An 18,432-nucleotide genomic window follows, 5' to 3' on the forward strand; every position below is an offset into this window, starting at 1 on the left:
AACTGCCCTCCCCTGCTGGCCATCTTGTAGTGGCCATGTTGTGTCCACATGGGGGCAGGATCTTTGACCACATGGGGGCAGCCATCTTGTGTGTTGGAGTGATGGTCAATCTGCATATTATTCTTTAATTAGATAGGATAGAGGCCTGGTGCACCAGTGGGGGCTGGCTGGTTTGCTCTGAAGGATATCTCAGATCAGGGTGGGGGTTCCCTTGGGGCGTGAGGTGGCCTGGGTGAGGGGCCTGTGGTGGTTTGCAGGCCGGCCACGCCCCCCGGTGACCCAAGCGGAGGCCCTGGTATCTGGAATTTATTTATCTTCTACAATTGAAACTTTGTAGCCTGGAGCAGAGCCAAGCCTCCTGCTCACTCTGTGGCGGCAGCCATTTCTGTCAGAATTTATGTATCTTCTATAATTGAAACTTTGTAGCCTGGACTGAAGGCCTGAGCCAGCCAAGGCTGCAGAAACTTGGCTTCGTCCATCGCCCAGGGCAACCCTAGCCTCCTGCTCTTCCAGCTCCTGGAGCAAAGCCAAGCCTTCTGCTTGCTCCATGGTAGCAGCCCAGAGATTTCTGTTGGGATTTATCTTCTATAATTGAAACTTTGTAGCCTTAAGCGGAGGCCTGGGCCGGCCAGCTTCCTCCATCGCTGGGGGCAACCCTAGACTTCTGCTCTCTCCAGCTCTGTGGCTGCCGCCATTTCTGTTGGGATTTATCTTCTATAATTGAAACTTTATAGCCTGGAGTGGAGGCCTTGGCCGGCCAGGGTGTGTGGAAAGCTTGGCTTCCTCCATCGCCGGGGAAATCCAAGCCTCTCTCCTGCTCTCTCAGTGACGGCAGCCATCTTGGTGTTAATTTGCATACTCACTCCTGATTGGCTCCTAACTGCTCACCTGCCTGCCTGCCTGCCTGGTCACCCCCAACTGCCCCCCCCACTGGCCTGGTCGCCCCTAACTGACCCACATGCCAGCCTGGTCGCTCCAGTGGGGGGGGGGGGAAGTTGGGCGTGGCTGATGGGTGTAGTAGAGTGATGGTTAATTTGCATATTACTCTTTTATTAGATAGGATATGTCTAGGGTCTACTTCAAAATAATCTAGGGCAGTGATGGGCAACCTTTTGAGCTTGGTGGGTCAAACTTCGCCAAAAAACTGAGCACAACTCGGGTAGTGTGTCACTTTGAGGAAAAAACATTATTTCGCGATATTTATAGTTTGAATAACATAAATGTATAATTGTTATATATAATTGTATTTAATAAACCAAAAACTAAATATTTAGTGCTGACACGCGTGTCATAGGTTCGCCATCACTGATCTAGGGGAAAGAAGGAAGAATGTGTTTGTATGTGTGGGGGAGGATTGATAAGTAAAAGAAGACCAGCTATCTATCTATATATATAAAAGCCCAGTAACCGTAATGGTGGAACAACCAAAATGACAAGTTGCTATGATGCGTACTGACCACCAGGGGGCAGACTCTCAATGCAGGAGCTTCCCCCTGGTGGTCAGTGTGCTCCTACAGCGGGAGCGACGCTCAGCCAGAAACCAGGCTCATGGCTGGCGAGCACAGCAGTGATGGCAGAAGCAAGCAGTCAGATATCCTCCACGGGGTCCCAGATTGTGAGAGGGCGAATGCCAGGATGAGGGACCCACCCCCCCTTCGCCCCCCCATGCACAAATTTCTTATGCATCGGGCCTCTAGTCTCTATATATAAAGAGCCAGGGTCCGTAACATCCACAACCGAAGGCTCAACCTAACGCCCAGGCTGCGCTCACAGCAGACTCTGGTGGATGGGGAATTGTGGCAGCGGGGACAGGGCCGGGGGAGGCAGGGCCAGCACTCACACTCACAACCGTACTCACGCACAGACACACACAGCGCCCACCAGCTCACAGCGTTTTCTCCCTTTCCTTCCCTCCCTTCTAGCTCACTCTCGGAACCTCTCTCAGAATGAGGCCCCTGGGCGGGAAGAAGGTGGAGCTGCCCCCACTGGTCCCGCCCCCTCCCAGCCGGGAAAGAGGAAGAGGGAGAGAGGTAGGCAGGGAAGCCTGGAGGACTGCTGAGAGAAACAAAGAGAGACAGAGACTGGGAGAGACTAGGATGGAGAGATGGAAACAAAACAGTCTGGGCCTGAAGAGGCCCGGATGGAAGGGAGGCCTGTGGGGACCAGGAACTGAAATGTTTCATCAACCCCTCCCCAATTCATGTGTGGTGCTCGTAAGTGAGCAGGGGAGCCAAAGCCACAGTCAGGGATGGAGAAGGGTGCCCTCCTCTTTGGATACCACAAGTATCTTCAAAACTGGCAGTTGAGGGCGAGATCAGGACACCAAGGGAGGGCAGTTGGGGGCGACCAGGACGGCAGAGGAGGGCAGTTGGGGGTGATCAGGCCAGCAGGGGAGGGCATTTGGGAGCGATCATGCAAGCAGGGAAGGGAAGTTGAGGGCCATTGGGCCGGCAGGGGAGGGCAGTTGCAGGCGACTGGGCTGGCAGGGGAAGCCAGTTGGGGGCGACTGGGCCGGCAGGGGAGAGGGCGCAGTTGGGGCCGATGAGGCTGGCGGGGGGGCAGTTGGGGGCGACCAGGCTGGCATGTGGGGCAGTTAGGGACGACCAGGCCAGTGAGGGGGCAGTTGGGGGTGACCAGGCAGGCAGGCAGGTGAGCAGTTAGGAGCCAGCATGCCCAGATTGTGATTGTTAAACCAGCAGTCGGACATCCCCAAGGGGTCCTGGATTGGAGAGGGTGCAGGCTGGGCTGAGGAGACCCCCCCCCCCATGCATGAATTTCATGCCCCAGACCACTAGTATATTAATAATAGTTGAAGCTGGGAGAAACCAAGATGGCGGCATAGGTAAACACCTGAAATTGCTGCCTCGCACAACCACTTCAAAACTACAACTAAAAGACAAAACAGCTGAAACCGGTTTGGCTCAGTGGATAGAGCGTCGGCCTGCGGACTCAAGGGTTCCAGGTTCGATTCCGGTCAAGGGCATGTACCTTGGTTGCGGGCACATCCCCAGTAGGGGGTGTGCAAGAGGCAGCTGATCGATGTTTCTAACTCTCCATCCCTCTCTCTTCCTCTCTGTAAAAAAAATCAATAAAATATATTAAAAAAAAAAAACAGACATCATCCAGAACTACAGGAAGGCTGGCTGAGTGGAAATTCTACAACTAGAAGGGAAGAGAAAAGCACACTGAGACTCAGAGGAACTGCGGAAGTAAAGTGCAGAGGTACGGAGGCGCGCGCGGGAAGGGCTGGCAACTGAGTTTGCATCTGTCTTTTTCAATCGGGAGGGAGACACAAGCTCCCAACTGCTCTGAACTCCAGTTCCGGGCGAGACTCTGGGGACCCAGACTCATACGGGGAGAAACTGTACTTTCTGGCATCGGGCGGAACTCGAGGGCCGCTTTCTCTCAGAGGTGCATGCAGCAATTACCTCGGCACATTGAGACCCGGGCCTCTAGGGCAGGGCTGAGGATCAGCCATAGCTGTTTGCTCCACCCTGTTGATTCCCTAAGACCCCACCCCACCCCACCCAAGCTGTGCGCAGAGGCTTTTGCATATGAAAGGCCTGGCCCTTTGCAATCTAAAATTACCTAACAAACTGCATCTGAGTCAGAAAGACCCAGAACATCCGAAAGAAGGCCTAAGGCCCCACAGCAGCTTGCATTGCTTCACAGCTGGGCCTCATTTGGGCACCTACAAACCACAAACAAAGAAGAGTAATCTGAAGATCTTTCTATGGCTCCTGCTGGGTGGCCTCAGGCAGAGGCTAAATTAGCACCTCCTTGGAGATCCAAGAGCCAGTGTACCCAGTGGACAGAGTGGGACCATCCTGGTTACAACACCTCAGATCCATAAGGGACACACTCAGGGGGCAGACTCAGTGATCACCAAAGCCCCAATGAAGCAAGTCTTGCCCCATAAGGGTATCTCCAGCACAGAAGTTCTCCCATCGTAGACACAGCTGATTCTCACAGCCAATTGCCCTGGAGGTCAATTCCTTCCACTGATATCAACAACAATCAAGGCTTAACTACAACAAGACTGTGCACACAGCCCACAAAGGGGTGCACCAAGAGTGTCCACCTCAGGTAATCAGGGAGGCTGAACCACTGGGCCCTATAGGACACCTAGTACACAAAGCCACTCTATCAACTCAGGGAAACAGCCAAAATGCAGAGACAAAGAAACAGGTCACAAATGAAAGAAATGGAGGAAAGCAAACTACTGAATATAGAGTGCAAAACCACGGTTATAAGGTTACTCAAGAATCTTCTAGAAACTGCCTATAAATTTAGTGAGACCTCGAGGATATGAGAAAGGACCAATTAGAAATTAAGCATACACTGACTGAAATAAAAAATAATATACAGAGATCCAACATCAGACTAGAGAATCCCAAGAATCAAGTCAAAGATTTCAAATACGAAGAAGCACAAAACACCCAACCGGAAAAACAAAAAGAAAAAAAAATCCAAAAATATGAAGATAGTGTAAGGAGCCTCTGGGACAATTTCAAGCATACCAACATCCAAATTATGGGGGTGCCAGAAGATGAAAGAGAGCAAGATATTGAAAACCTATTTGAATAAATAATGATAGAAAACTTCCCCCACCTGGTGAAAGAAATAGACTTACAAGTCCTGAAGCGCAGAGAACCTCAAACAAAAGGAATCCAAAGAGAACCACACCAAGACACATCATAATTAAAATGCCAAGAGCAAAAGACAAAGAGAGAATATTATAAGCAGGAAGAGAAAAACAGTTAGTTACCTACAAGGGAGTACCCATACAACTGTTCAGCTGATTTCTTAACAGAAACTATGCAGGCCAGACAGGAGTGGCAAGAAATATTCAAAGTGATGAATAGCAAGAACCTACAACCAAGATTACTTTACCCAGCAAAGCTATCATTCAGAATTGAAAGTCAGATAAAGAGCTTCACAGATAAGAAAAAGCTAAAGGAGTTCATCACCGCCAAACCAGTATTACATGAAATGCTGAAAGGTATTATTTAAGAAGAAGAAAAAGGTAAAGATAAAAATTATGAACAACAAATACATATCTATCAACAAGTGAATCTAAAAGTCAAGTGAATAAAAAATCTAATGAACAGAATAAACTGGTGAATATAATAGAATCAGGCATAGAAAGGGAGTGGACTGACAATTCTCGGGGGGAAAGGGGTGTGGGGGGTGCGGAAAGAGACTGGACAAAAATTGTACACCTATGGATGAGGACAGTGGGGAGGTGAGGGTAAAGGCAGAGAGTGGGGTGGGAACCAGGTGGAGGGGAGCTATGGGGGGAAAAAATAGGAACAACTGTAATAATCTGAACAATAAAGATTTATTAAAAATAAATAAAAACTAATAATAATTGTTGAAGTTGAGTCATGGATACATGGGGTTATAAAAGTCTCTCTACTTCTGTATATGCTTAAAATTATAATAAAATTTTAAAAGATTAGTGATTTAATATTCCACTAAAATTAATCAAGGCAAATAATTCAATTATCTTTCCTATTATTTTTCCAAAGTCTATTTATTATACTATGAACATCATACATGAACACTCTAGTTGCCTTTTTTTTTTTTTTTAATGTATTTTATTGATTTTTTACAGAGAGGAAGAGAGAGGGATAGACAGTCAGAAACATCGATGAGAGAGAAACACCGATCAGCCGCCTCCTGCACACCCCCCACCGGGGATGTGCCCGCAGCCAAGGCACATGCCCTCGACCGAAATCGAACCCGGGACCCTTGAGTCCGCAGGCCGACGCTCTATCCACTGAGCCAAACCGGTCTCGGCATCTTTTTTTTTTTTTTTTAATGTTTTTTATTGACTTCAGAGAGAAGAAAGAGGGATAGAAATATCAATGATGAGAGAGAATCATTGTCTGCCTCCTTCACGCACCACACTAGGGATTGAGCCTGCAACGCAGGCATGTGCCCTGACCAGGAATCAACCCATGACCTCCTGGTTCATAGGCTGATGCTCAACCACTGAACTATGCCAGCCATGGTGCCTTTTTCTTCTTGATGGTCATTTTCTTCTTTTTTTTTTTTTTTCTTCTGTAAGCAGATAAGTTTATAGGAAAAAAATAAACAATACTAATGAGGGAAAATAGAAAAGAAAATTACCTACAATTCTGAGATAACTACTATGTATTATCCAATATTTTGGCACATATTTCATTATTTTTCTAGGTATATATATATATATATTACATAGTCAACATTAATGTGTACTTAAAAAAAATCACACTATTAATACAGGTTTGTGACCAGCTTTCTTTCTCCACTTCTGATACATTTCAAGAATATGACCAAGATGCTTTTACAATCCTTATGCCACTGATAGTCAGTTTGCCCCATAACCTGACATGCTTTGTGGACATTTTTTTTCTTCTCTCTGATTGGTATTTCTTCCCTCTGATGAGACTCTTTTACCTGCCAGACAGCCAAATTCATATATAACAATGTTATTATGAGAATTTTGCAAACATTCATGCAAAATGTAAAATATTAGCTAACTGCTTCAAATTAGGCAATATGATTTTGGTTGGGAATATGATTCATGTTGCCTATCATAAGCCAGATTCTTTTCAGCCCTAGAGGACTTAGAAGAAGAGTAATACTGGATTAAGCAGAGAAAGTATTATTAATATTATTATACTATTTTATATATATTACGTATATTATACAGTAAATAAATATTCTAATTGTCATGCCTCATTTATATGAGGTATTCAAGCCACAGACTTTAAAATGAACAGTTAGTCCTTGGTCCAGATGAGGAACTAAAACAAAGTAGGGGTGAAAAGGACACATAAAGAGAGACAGTGAAGACTGGGGTTTACTCAAGTTTTTTAAGATAACCCCAGGATCAAGGACAGGAGGACATACAGAGTTAATAACAACAGTCACTAGACAGGGATGACAGAAAGGCTAGTAATATTAGGCACCTAAATATTTGTTGTTTGATATTCTAAGAAATATAACCGAGCTCATTTTTATTTATAAAAATCTATTTCAAATGTCCATATGAGAATTTTTTTTCATTCCAAAAAAGTAAATGATACAGTCAGATTTTAAAAAAATTATTGATTTCAGAGAGGAAGGGAGAGAGAGAGAGAGAGAGAGAGAGAGAGAGAGAGAGAGAGAGAGAGAGAGAGAGACTGAAACATCAATGATGAGAATCACTGATCAGCTGCCTCCTGCATGCCCCCTGCTGGGGATAGAGCCCGTAACCCACACATGTGCCCTTGACCAGAATAAAACCAGGGACTCTTCAGTCCCCAAGCCATCACTCTATCCACTGAACCAAACCGACCAGGGCTACAGTCAGATATTTTAACTAATTATTTACAGCCAAGTAACACAGTAAAACTCACAACTGTGACTATTTCAGAATAAGGTCTCATGTGTGTAGTAGCCATGGTTTACTGAGTGCTTACTCTGGTGCCAGACAATGTGCTAAATAATCATTTAACATACATTATGTCATTAATTCTCATAAACTGCATGAGGTTAGTATTATCATTCCATTTTACATATGTGAAAATTAAGATTTAGAAAGCTTCATTAACCTGTCCAAAGACATGCATCTAGTCCTTGGCAAAGCTGATATTTGAAACAAAGTTCAATAACAAAGCCTATGATGCTAATTATTATGTCATAATGCTCCCAAAGCCTGTATTAAGGTGAGTAACAATAATATAAATCCGTTAGGTATGTGAGGTCACATGGTCAGACTCATTACTAACAATTCTCAAAAAAGGTGATTATTTGGAAAATAATTCTACAAATTTTCTCATCCCTAGCACTTTATCACTCAGGGCCAAACTTCATATTGGGCTTAGCCATCCAATATTGCCTTCCTTTAGACTGCCTTTTCAAAGTGATATATAGATAATACAGTCTAAGATAATGGATAAGCAGTATGGTACATTGGAGCTGGAATTAGATTTTAGCTCTAATGTTAATTCAAAAATATTTACTAGTTAGTGTAGGGGTCCTAGGCAAGTCTAATTTTTTTCTTTGATTACTCACCTGACCTAAATAAGCAAATCACAGCTAATAAAATCTATTCCGCCTTCTGCTAAGGATGGTTGTGAAGATCAAATGAGATGTGACATGAGATACCTTGTAAAATCTAAAACACAAATGTTACTATGATTCATTTAAGAGAATCAGAAGTTGTCTCCCAAAATGAAGCCCTTATTCTTTTCCCCACCCCAAGACACACTCACATGTTAACATATACTAGGAAAAATCTAGAGGTAAATGTCATATCTAACAGAGAAATGAAGAAATGATGGGAAGCACATGCTTGCTTCCCAAAGATGGTGGTGGCTAGAGTTGGCTGTGGCTTAGGAGAACTGGCTTCAGGGAACGCGGGGCGGCTCCACCTACGGATTCCTGAAGCTGTTTGTGGAACATGTGGATTCCTACATGAAACAGGCTGGGAATGAGACTGCGGGTACAGAGCTAAAGAAGTTGAATGAACAGTACCAGAAATGTAAGTTTATGGAACTCAACCTTGCTCAAAAGAAAAGGAGGCTAAAGGGTCAGATTCCTTTCTTACCATTTCAACAGCATGGATGGAACTGGAGAGCATTATGCTAAGTCAAATAAGCCAGTCAGAGAAAGATAAATATCACATGATCTCACTCATTTGTGGAATATAATGAACAACATAAACTGATTAACAAAAACAGATCCAGAGACAGAGAAGCATTGATCTGACCGTCAAACCTCAGAGGGAACGTAGGGGAGGGTGGGAGTAAGGGGAAGAGATCAACCAAAGGACTTGTATGCATGCATATGAGCCTAACCAATGGACACAGATACCAGGAGGGTGAGGGCATGAGTGGGGGGCTATGGGACGATAAGCACACATATGTAATATCTTATTTTTTAAGTGTTTTTATTTTTTTCCACACTTTTTTTTATTAAGGTATTATATGTGTATATATCTTACCATTGTCCCCCCACCCCACACCTATACATGCTCTCACCCCCGAGAGTTTTGTGTCTATTGGTTATGCTTATATGCATGCATACAAGTCTTTTGGTTGATCTCTTATCTCACCTACCTCTTCCTAACCTTCCCCCTGTAATTTGACAGACTGTTTGATGCTTTACTGCCTCTGTATCTATATTTTTGTTCATTAGTTTATAATGTTCTTTATTATCCATAAATGAGTGAGATCATGTGGTATTTTTCTTTCATTGACTAGCTTATTTCACTTAGCATACTGTTCTCCAATTCCATCCACGTTGCTGCAAATGATGAGAATTCCTTCTTTTTCATGGCAGCATAGTATTCCATTGTGTAGATGTACCACAGTTTTCTGATCCAGTCATCTGCTGACAGGCACCTGGGTTGTTTTCAAATCTTAGCTATTGTAAATTGTGCTGCTATGAACATAGGGGTGCATATATCCTTTCTGATTGGTGTTTCTAGTTTCTTAGGATATATTCCCAGGAGTGGGATTACTGGGTCAAATGGGAGTTCCATTTTCAGCTTTTTGAGGAAACTCCATACTGTTCTCCACAGTGACTGCACCAGTCTGCATTCCCACCAGCAGTGCACGAGGGTTCCTTTTCTCCGCATCCTCGCCAACACTTGTCCTTTGTTGATTTGTTGATGATTGCCATTCTGACAGGTGTGAGATTGTACCGCATTGTTGTTTTGATTTGCATCTCTCGGATAATTAGTGACTTTGAGCATGTTTTCCTGTGTCTATTGGCCTGCCTTCTGTCTTCTTTTGAAAAGATTCTATTTAGGTCCGTTGCCCATTTTTTTATTGGATCATTTATCTTCCTTTTATTAAGTTGCATAAGCTGCCTGTAGATGTTGGAGATTAAACCTTTATCAGTGATAGCATTTGCAAATATGTTCTCCCATAGAGTGGGCTTTCTTGTTGTTTTGTTGATGGTTTCTTTTGCTGTAAAAAAGCCTTTTATTTTGATGTAGTCCCATTTGTTAATTTTCTCTTTAGCTTCCATTGCCCTAGGGGCAGTGTCAGTGAAGAAGTTCTTTTGGCATATGTCTGAGATTTTGTTGCCTGTGGATTGCTCTAGTATTTTTATGGTTTCCCATCTTATGGTTTAAGTCCTGTATCCATTTTGAGTTTATTTTTGTGTATGGTGTAAGTTGATGATCTAGTTTCATTTTTTTTGCATGTATCTGTCCAGTTTTCCCAACACCATTTATTGAAGAGACTGTCTTGACTCCATTGTATGTTCATGCCTCCTTTGTCAAATATTAATTGAGCATAGTGGTTTGGGTCGATATCTGGATTCTCTATTCTGTTCCATTGATCTATATGTCTGTTTTTGTGCCATTACCAGGCTGTTTTGAGAACTGTGGCTTTGTAATACATCTTGAGGTCTGGTAATGAGATCCCTCCTACTTTATTCTTCTTTTTCAGGATTGCTGTGGCTATTCAGGGTCTTTATTTATTCCAGATGAATTTTTGGAGAGTTCTTTCTAGGTCTGTGAAATATGCTGTTGGTATTTTGATGGGGAGTGCATTGAATCTGTAGATTGCTTTGGGTAGTAAGGACATTTTAATGATGTTGATTCTACCAATCCATGAACATGGTATGTTCTTCCATCTGTTTACGTCTTCCTCTATCTCTTTTATCGGTGTCCTGTAGTTTTCCGTGTATAGGTCTTTTACCTCCTTAGTTAAGTTTATTCCTAGGTATCTTAGTTTTTTTGGTGTGATGGTAAATGGGATTGCTTTTTTAGTCTCTCTTTCTGTAAGTTCACTATTGGTGTATAGAAAGGCCATAGATTTCTTGGCATTAATTTTGTACCCTGCTACATTGCCGAATTCATTTATTAAGTCTATTAGTTTTTTGATGGATTCTTTTGGTTTTTTTATGTACAATATCATGTCATCTGCAAATAAGGACAGCTTTACTTCTTTTCCAATTTGGATGCCTCTTATTTCTTCTTCTTGTCTAATTGCAATGGCTAATACTTCCAGTACTATGTCAAACAGGAGCGGTGAGAGTGGGCATCCCTGTCTTGTTCCTGTTCTTAGGAGAAATGGTTTTAGTTTTTGCCCATTGAGTATGATGTTTGCTGTGGGTTTATCATATATAGCTTTTATTATGTTGAGGTATGATCCTTCTATTCCCACCTTGTTGAGAGTTTTTATCAAGAAAGGGTGTTGGATTTTGTCAAATGCTTTTTCTGCATCTATTGATATGACTATTTGATTATGTGATGTATTACGTTTATTGATTTGCGGATATTGTACCATCCTTGTATTCCTGGGATAAATCCTACTTGGTCATGGTGTATGATCTTTCTGATGTACTGCTGGAGCCAATTTGCTAGAATTTTGTTGAGGATTTTGGCATCTATGTTCATGAGGGATATTGGTCTGTAATTCTCTTTCATTGTGTTGTCTTTATCTGGTTTTGGTATTAGGGTGATGCTGGCTTCATAGAAGGAGCTTGGAAGTTTGCCTTCCTCTTGAATTTTTTGGAATAGTCTGAGGAGGATAGGTTTTAGTTCTTCCTTGAATGTTTGTTATAATTCCCCTGTGAAGCCATCTGGCCCTGGGCTTTTGTTTGCCGGAAGCTTTTTGATGACTGCTTCAATTTCTTCCATAGTTACTGGCCTGTTGAGCTGCTTAGATTCTTCCTGATTGAGTTTTGGAAGGTTATATTTTTCTAGAAATATGTCCATTTCCTCCAGGTTGTCCAGTTTGTTGGAATAGAGTTGTTCATAGTATTTTGTAACAATCCTTTGTATTTCGGCAGGGTCTGTTGTGATTTCACCACTTTCATTTCTGATTTTGTTTATTTGGGTCCTCTCTCTTTGCTTCTTGGTGAGCCTAGCTAGAGGTTCAATCTTGCTTATCCTTTCAAAGAACCAGCTCTTGGTTTTGTTTATCTTTTGTATTGTTTCTTTGGTCTCTATGTCGTTTATCTCCGCTCTGATCTTTATTATTTCCTCCCTTCTGCTTACACTGGGCTTTTCTTGTTGCTCTCTAACTCTTTGAGTTGTTGGGTTAGGTAATTTATTACCATTGTTTCTTTTTTTTTTTTTTTTTTGCAATAGGCTTGTAGAGCTATGAACTTCCCTCTCAAGACTGCTTTCGCTGTGTCCCATAGATTTTGGATTGTTGTGTTTTCATTGTCATTTGTTGCCATGATGTTTTTTATTTCTTCCTTGATGTCTTTGGTAACCCAGTCATTGTTTAATAGCATGCTGTTTAGTCTCCATGTGTTTGATTTCTTTGGATTGTTTTTATTGTAGTTGATTTCCAGTTTTATGCCGCTGTGATCTGAGAAGATACTTGATATGATTTCTATCTTCTTAAATATGGAGAGACTTTGCCTATGTCCCAACACATGAAAATGACCCATGTGCACTTGAGAAGAATGTATATTCTGTGGCTTTGGGGTGAAATGTTCTTAAGATGTCGATTAATTCCATCTGGTCTAGTGAGTCATTTAGGATTGATGTTTCTTTGCTGATGTTTTGTTTACAGAATTTGTCCAATGGTGATAGTGGGGTATTAAAGTCTCCTACTATGATTGTATTGCTGTCAATCTCTCCTTTGATATCTTCCAGGAGTTTTTTTATGTGTTTGGGTGCTCCTGTATTGGGTGCGTATATGTTTACAAGAGTTATTTCTTCTTGTTGGATTTCTCCCTTTAGTATTATGAAGTGGCCTTCATTATCTCGTTATGTCCTTCACTTTGAGATCTAATTTGCCGGATATAAGTATTGCTACCCCAGCTTTTTTTTTCATTTCCATTCGCCTGGAAAACCTTTTTCCATCCCTTCATTCTCAGTCTGTATGCGTCTTTTTTTCTGAGGTGGGTTTCCTGTAGACAGCAGATATATGGGTTTTGTTTTCTTATCCAATCAGTTACCCTGTGTCTTTTGATTGGGGCATTCAATCCATTTTCATTTAAAGTTATTATTGATAGGTACTTATTTGTCGCCATTTTAATTCTATACCCATGTTCCTTCTTTGCTTCCTATTTTCTTTTTACATATGCAATATCTTAATCAATAAGGAAAAAAAATTTTTAAAGACTTAAAAGTCAAAAAATATAAAATTAAAATAAAGGGTCAGATGCCTGAAATTAAGCAGATTTTAGAAATTTTGAAATGCATGCAGAAGAAGAACGAGTCCACTAATTCAATGGAAATCAGATTCTTACTGGCAGATAACCAGTACTGCAAAACTTTAATTCCTCTTAACGTAGTAAAGTGTGTCTGTGGTTGGGGGCTAATGTAATGCTTGAATATGATATTGATGAAGGTCAGGCATTGTTGGAAAAGAATGTAACCACTGCCACAAAGAATCTGGATTCTCATGAGAAAGACCTTGACTTTCTTCAAGATCAATTTACTACCAATGAAGTCAATATGGCCAGGGTTTATCACTGGGACATAAAGAGAAGAAACTAAGATGATTCTATCAAGAACAAAGCATAATTCTGGCAATGAAAAATATGGTTCATTTTTCCAAAGTTGTTCTTTTAAATATTCCAAAATTTATTCTTAAAGGTTGGCATTCGTTTGAATGTTTTTTTAAAATAGTAAGAATTGGGAGGAACCAAGATGGCGACAAAGGTAAACTGCCGCCTTGCACAACAATTTCAAAACTACAACTAAAAGACAAAATGTCTACCACCCAGAACCATGGGAAAGCTGGCTGAGTGGTAGATTGACAACTAAGAAGGAACAATAAAGGAGCACAAACGCAGAAAAGCTGAGGTACGGAGGCGCGCAAATCGGGCTGGCGGCAGGCAAATGGGTGCGCGGCTTTTTTTCAACCGGAAGGGAGATAAGCTCCCGATCACTCTGAAATCCAGTTTCTGGGAACACCCGGGGGACCCAGACGCCTACCAGGAGAAGCTGGACTCTGGGTCATCGGGTCGGAAAGTGAGAGTGACATTTTTGCAGAGGTGCGCCTAGCAATCATTGTTTACTGCGCTGGAGCACGGGACGCGGGGACTTGGAAACACAGAAAGGCAGAAACGGCTGACGGCCGCCATTGCTGTTTGCCACGCCCTAGCCTAGTGACGCCCTGAGACCCCGCCCCATCCTGAGACCCCGCCCCGCACATTCTACAAACCTGCCCATGCTGCACACAGCGGCTTTTGCATATAAATGGTCTGTTCTGTGGAAGCTTAACCAAATAAACTGAAACTCCAGCCAGACTGTTCCAAAACAGCCAAAGCCCAAGCAAAGAGGAGAAAACTGTAGTTCTTGCTGTAGCTCCTGCTGGATGGCCTCAGACAGTAGCTGAACTGCACCCCATTGGAGATCCAGAATCTAGAGTATCTAGTGGTCGGTGTGAGACGACACCAGATTTCAACCACTCTCATAAGGGACACATTCAAGAGTCAGACTCAGTAAGCACCAAAGCCCTACTGGAACAAGTCCTGCCCCATAAACATGTCTCCAGCACAGCAACTCTTCCATTATAGATATAGCGGATCCTCACAGCCAATTGGCCTGGAGGTCAATTCTTCCCAGTGACACCAACAACAATCAAGACTTAACTACAACAAGGCTGTACACACAGTCCACAAAGGGGAGCACCAAGAGTGTCCACCTCAGGCAACTGAAAGGCTGACCCATTGAACCAATAGGACACCTAGTACACAAAGCTACCCTACCAACTCAGGGAAGCAGTGAAAATGAGGAGGCAAGAAAACAGATCACAAATTAAAGAAATGGAGGAGAACAAACGAATGGAGATAGAGTTCAAAACCACGGTTATAAGGTTTTTCAAGAATTTCATGGAAAAGGCCGATAAATTTAATGAGACCCTTGAGGATATGAAAAAGGACCAACTAGAAATTAAACATACACTGACTGAAATAAAAAATATTATACAGAGATCCAACAGCAGACTAGAGGAACGCAAGAATCAAGTCAAAGATTTGGAATACAAAGAGGCAAAGGACACTGCTCCAGAGAAGCAAGAAGAAAAGAGATTTCAGAAAGTTGAAGATAGTGTAAGAAGCCTCTGGGACAACTTCAAGTGTACCAACATCAGAATTATGGGGGTGCCAGAAGAAGAGAGAGAGCAAGACACTGAAAACCTATTTGAAGAATTAATGATCAAAAACTTCCCCCACCTGGTGAAAGAAATAGACTTACAAGTCCAGGAAGCACACAGAACCCCAAACAAAAGGAATCCAAAGAGGACCACACAAAGACATATCATAATTAAAATGCCAAGGGCAAAAGACAAAGAGAGAATCTTACAAGCAGCAAGAGAAAAAAAGTTAGTTACCTACAAGGGAGCACCCATACGATTATCAGCTGATTTCTCAACAGAAACTATGCAGGCCACACGGGAGTGGCAAGAAATATTCAAAGTGATGAACATCAAGAATCTACAACCAAGACTACTCTACCCAGCAAAGTTATCATTCAGAATTGAAGGGCAGATAAAGAGCAGATAAGAAAAAGCTAAAGGGCAGATAAGAAAAAGCTAAAGGAGTTCATCACCACCAAACCAGTATTATATGAAATGCTGAAAGGTATTCTTTAAAAAGAGGAAAAAGAAGAAAAAAGTAAAGATAAAAATTATGAACAACAAATACATATCTATCAACAAGTGAATCTAAAAGTCAAGTGAATTAAAAATCTGAGGAACAGAATACATTGGTGAACATAGTAGAATCAGGGGCATAGAATCGGAGTAGATTGATAATTCTCAGGAGGAAAAGGGTGTCTGTGTTGGGGGTACGGGAAGAGACTGGACAAAAATTATACACCTATTGATAAGGACAGCGGGGGGGAGGTAAGGGCAGAAGGGAGGGTGGGAATTGGGTAGAGGGGAGATATGGGGGGGGAAAAGGAGAAACAATTGTAATAATCTGAACAATAAAGATTTATTAAATTAAAAAATAAAATAAAACAGTAAGAATTATAATTAAACTTTAAGAAGAGCTAAACACTAACACCATTTTACTTATTTAAGAAAACAAAATTAGTTCCAAATATTTTATGGAATTAGCAGTATTTTTATTTTTCATTTTTTGCATTTCCAACATAGTAAATGCTACTTTCATTATTTTTTGTTTGTTATAAGAAAAATGTTAGTTGAAATGGCTGAAAACTTATGTATGCTGAGGAGGCTGAATTCTAGACACTTTAGCATGGTTTACTTCTTTATTATATGATGTTACTCTCACTTAAATATTTGCAAACTTGCTTTTCTTCAGTACATGTGGAGCTTTATGGTCCTCTGTTGCTGTTACTTATTATAATAGTCTGTACAATACAGAAAATGGTCATTTGCCTTCTTAAGTTTTAAGAGTGCTGTTAAGACAACACTTTTTCCCATCCCCTGTAAGTGCACAGTGTCTTTGCAATGCCAGCATAAGGGAGATTTCAGCCAAGATGAAATAACAAAATTACCCAGTCAAAACTCTTGGCTAAGGTGATTTTGCATTTCTTAGCTGTTCTCCAAAGCAGCTGAACAAGAATATTAAGATTAAAAACAACAGTTGAAAAGACTTTTGTTTTATTTTATTTTATTCACATTAAAAATAGTAGTGGGTGATAAGATTCTGGTAAAAACATAAATGTATTATTCCACCTCTATGTAGTAAAAAATTATATGTGTACAATATTTTGTATTTGTATTTCATGATATTAAAACAGTAAAGTTAAAACTGGGAAAAAAAATGATGGGAAATTAAGGATAAACAGAAAAGAAGAGTGGCATACTATAGGAAACCTTTGAAGCAGCGGTCGCCAACCTGTGGTCCACAGACCACTAGTGGTCCGTGAGGTCCGAAAGGCTGGCGACCACTGTACTATAGGACATATATATTTTGGGGCCAAGCAGACCATGCAGCATTAATCTAAAAGCTGCTTTAATAAAAATATCCACTTTGATGTGCAGAAGAAGATGGCAGTCTCCACAGGAGTTAAAGTTCCTTGTAATTTTTGTTTGTTGGAAGAACTTGAAGAAGGACAAAAAGGAGTAGTTGATGGTACAGTTAGCTGGGGCCTTGAAGGTGATGAAGATATGACACTTACAAGGTGGACAGACATGATTGGGCCACTACGGACAAATTATGAAAACACAATATATAGCCTGAAAGTAGAATGTGGACCTAAATACCCAGAAGCTCCTCCATCAGTTAGATTTGTAACGAAAATTAATATGAGTGGAATAAATAATTTCAGTGGAATTGCAGATGGACAGAGCATACCAGTATTAGCAAAATGGCAAAATTCATATAGCATTAAAGTTGTACTTCAAGAACTAAGACATCTAGCCGAAACCGGTTTGGCTCAGTGGATAGAGTGTCGGCCTGAGGACTGAAAGGTCCCAGGTTCGATTCCGGTCAAGGGCATGTACCTTGGTTGCGGGCACATCCCCAGTAGGGGGTGTGCAGGAGGCAGCTGATCGATGTTTCTCTCTCATCAATGTTTCTAACTCTCTACCCCTCTCTCTTCCTCTCTGTAAAAAATCAATAAAATGTATTTTTTTTAAAAAAGAACTAAGACATCTAATGATGTCCAAAGAAAATATGAAGCTTCCATAGCCATCAGAAGGAAAAATATACAATAATTTATTTTAATGGATCTCAAACTTGTCTTAAATCAACAATCTCCTAGTCATGTTAATGTCTTGATTAAATATCACAATGCAAAATACCCACACATTAAGGAAAAGAATGCCAACTGGTAAAAATGACCTGGACATTTCCAAAAACATATTTAATATATGTACACACATTATGTTTTCAGGTAACAGGAGAAAAATTGCAGCACAATTTTTTTAAGGCTCTGTTATTTAAACATAAACCTGGAGACAGAGAACCAAGATGGCGGCATAGGTAAGCGCCTGTACTTGCTGCCTCTCACAACCATATCAATACCACAACTAAACGGCAAAACAACTACCACCCAGAACCGCGGGAAGGCTGGCTGAGTGCAAGTTTCACAACTAGAGAGGTGAAGAAGGCTCATTGAGACTGGTAGGAGGTACAGAGGCACAGAAAGTGCTGGCACCTGGATGTGCTGCTCTTTTAATCGGGAGGGAGATACAAGCTCCCGCTTGCTCTGAACTCCAGTTCCGGGTGAGACTCTGGGGGACCCAGGCACATACGGGGAGAAACTGGACTGTCTGGCATCAAGACAGGAACACAAGGGCGGCTTTCTCTCAGAGGAGCTCGCAGTGATAATTGATCCTGCACAGGGGTGTGGGACGCGAAGAACCTGGGACTTCTCCAGTTCAGGGCTGACTGGCAGCCATTGCTGTTTGCTCCGCCCAGGTGGTTCCCAGAGACCCCGCCCCACCCAATTTACAACCCCACCCAAGCTGTGCACATCGGCTTTTGCATATGAATGGCCTGTGGTTTCACTGAAACCTGTCAAACTACAGCTGGGTCAGAGAGCCCCAGAGCTTCCAAAAG

At 41.8% G+C, this 18,432-nt stretch overlaps 2 protein-coding genes and 1 pseudogene across 3 annotated transcripts in view; 2 read left to right on the forward strand and 1 right to left on the reverse strand.

The window, feature by feature from the left end:
• Positions 1-18,432, reverse strand: part of BCL2L13 (BCL2 like 13) — a 153,729-nt gene that overhangs the window by 85,120 nt on the left and 50,177 nt on the right. The window lies entirely within an intron of this gene.
• Positions 8,340-13,474, forward strand: LOC129149742 (prefoldin subunit 3-like; annotated as a pseudogene).
• On the forward strand, positions 16,917-17,559 carry LOC129149743 (ubiquitin-conjugating enzyme E2 variant 2-like). Of its 2 annotated transcripts, XM_054718669.1 has the most exons (3): positions 16,917-17,077; positions 17,204-17,283; positions 17,522-17,559. In XM_054718669.1, the coding sequence occupies exons 1-3, from the start codon at positions 16,917-16,919 to the stop codon at positions 17,557-17,559; spliced, it is 279 nt and encodes a 92-aa protein (XP_054574644.1). The 2 variants fall into 2 exon arrangements, with proteins under 2 accessions (XP_054574644.1, XP_054574643.1); XM_054718668.1 differs by having other exon boundaries at positions 16,917-17,283.

This window comes from Eptesicus fuscus, chromosome 7 (assembly GCF_027574615.1).
Source record: "Eptesicus fuscus isolate TK198812 chromosome 7, DD_ASM_mEF_20220401, whole genome shotgun sequence".
Classification (NCBI taxonomy): Eukaryota; Metazoa; Chordata; class Mammalia; order Chiroptera; family Vespertilionidae; genus Eptesicus; species Eptesicus fuscus.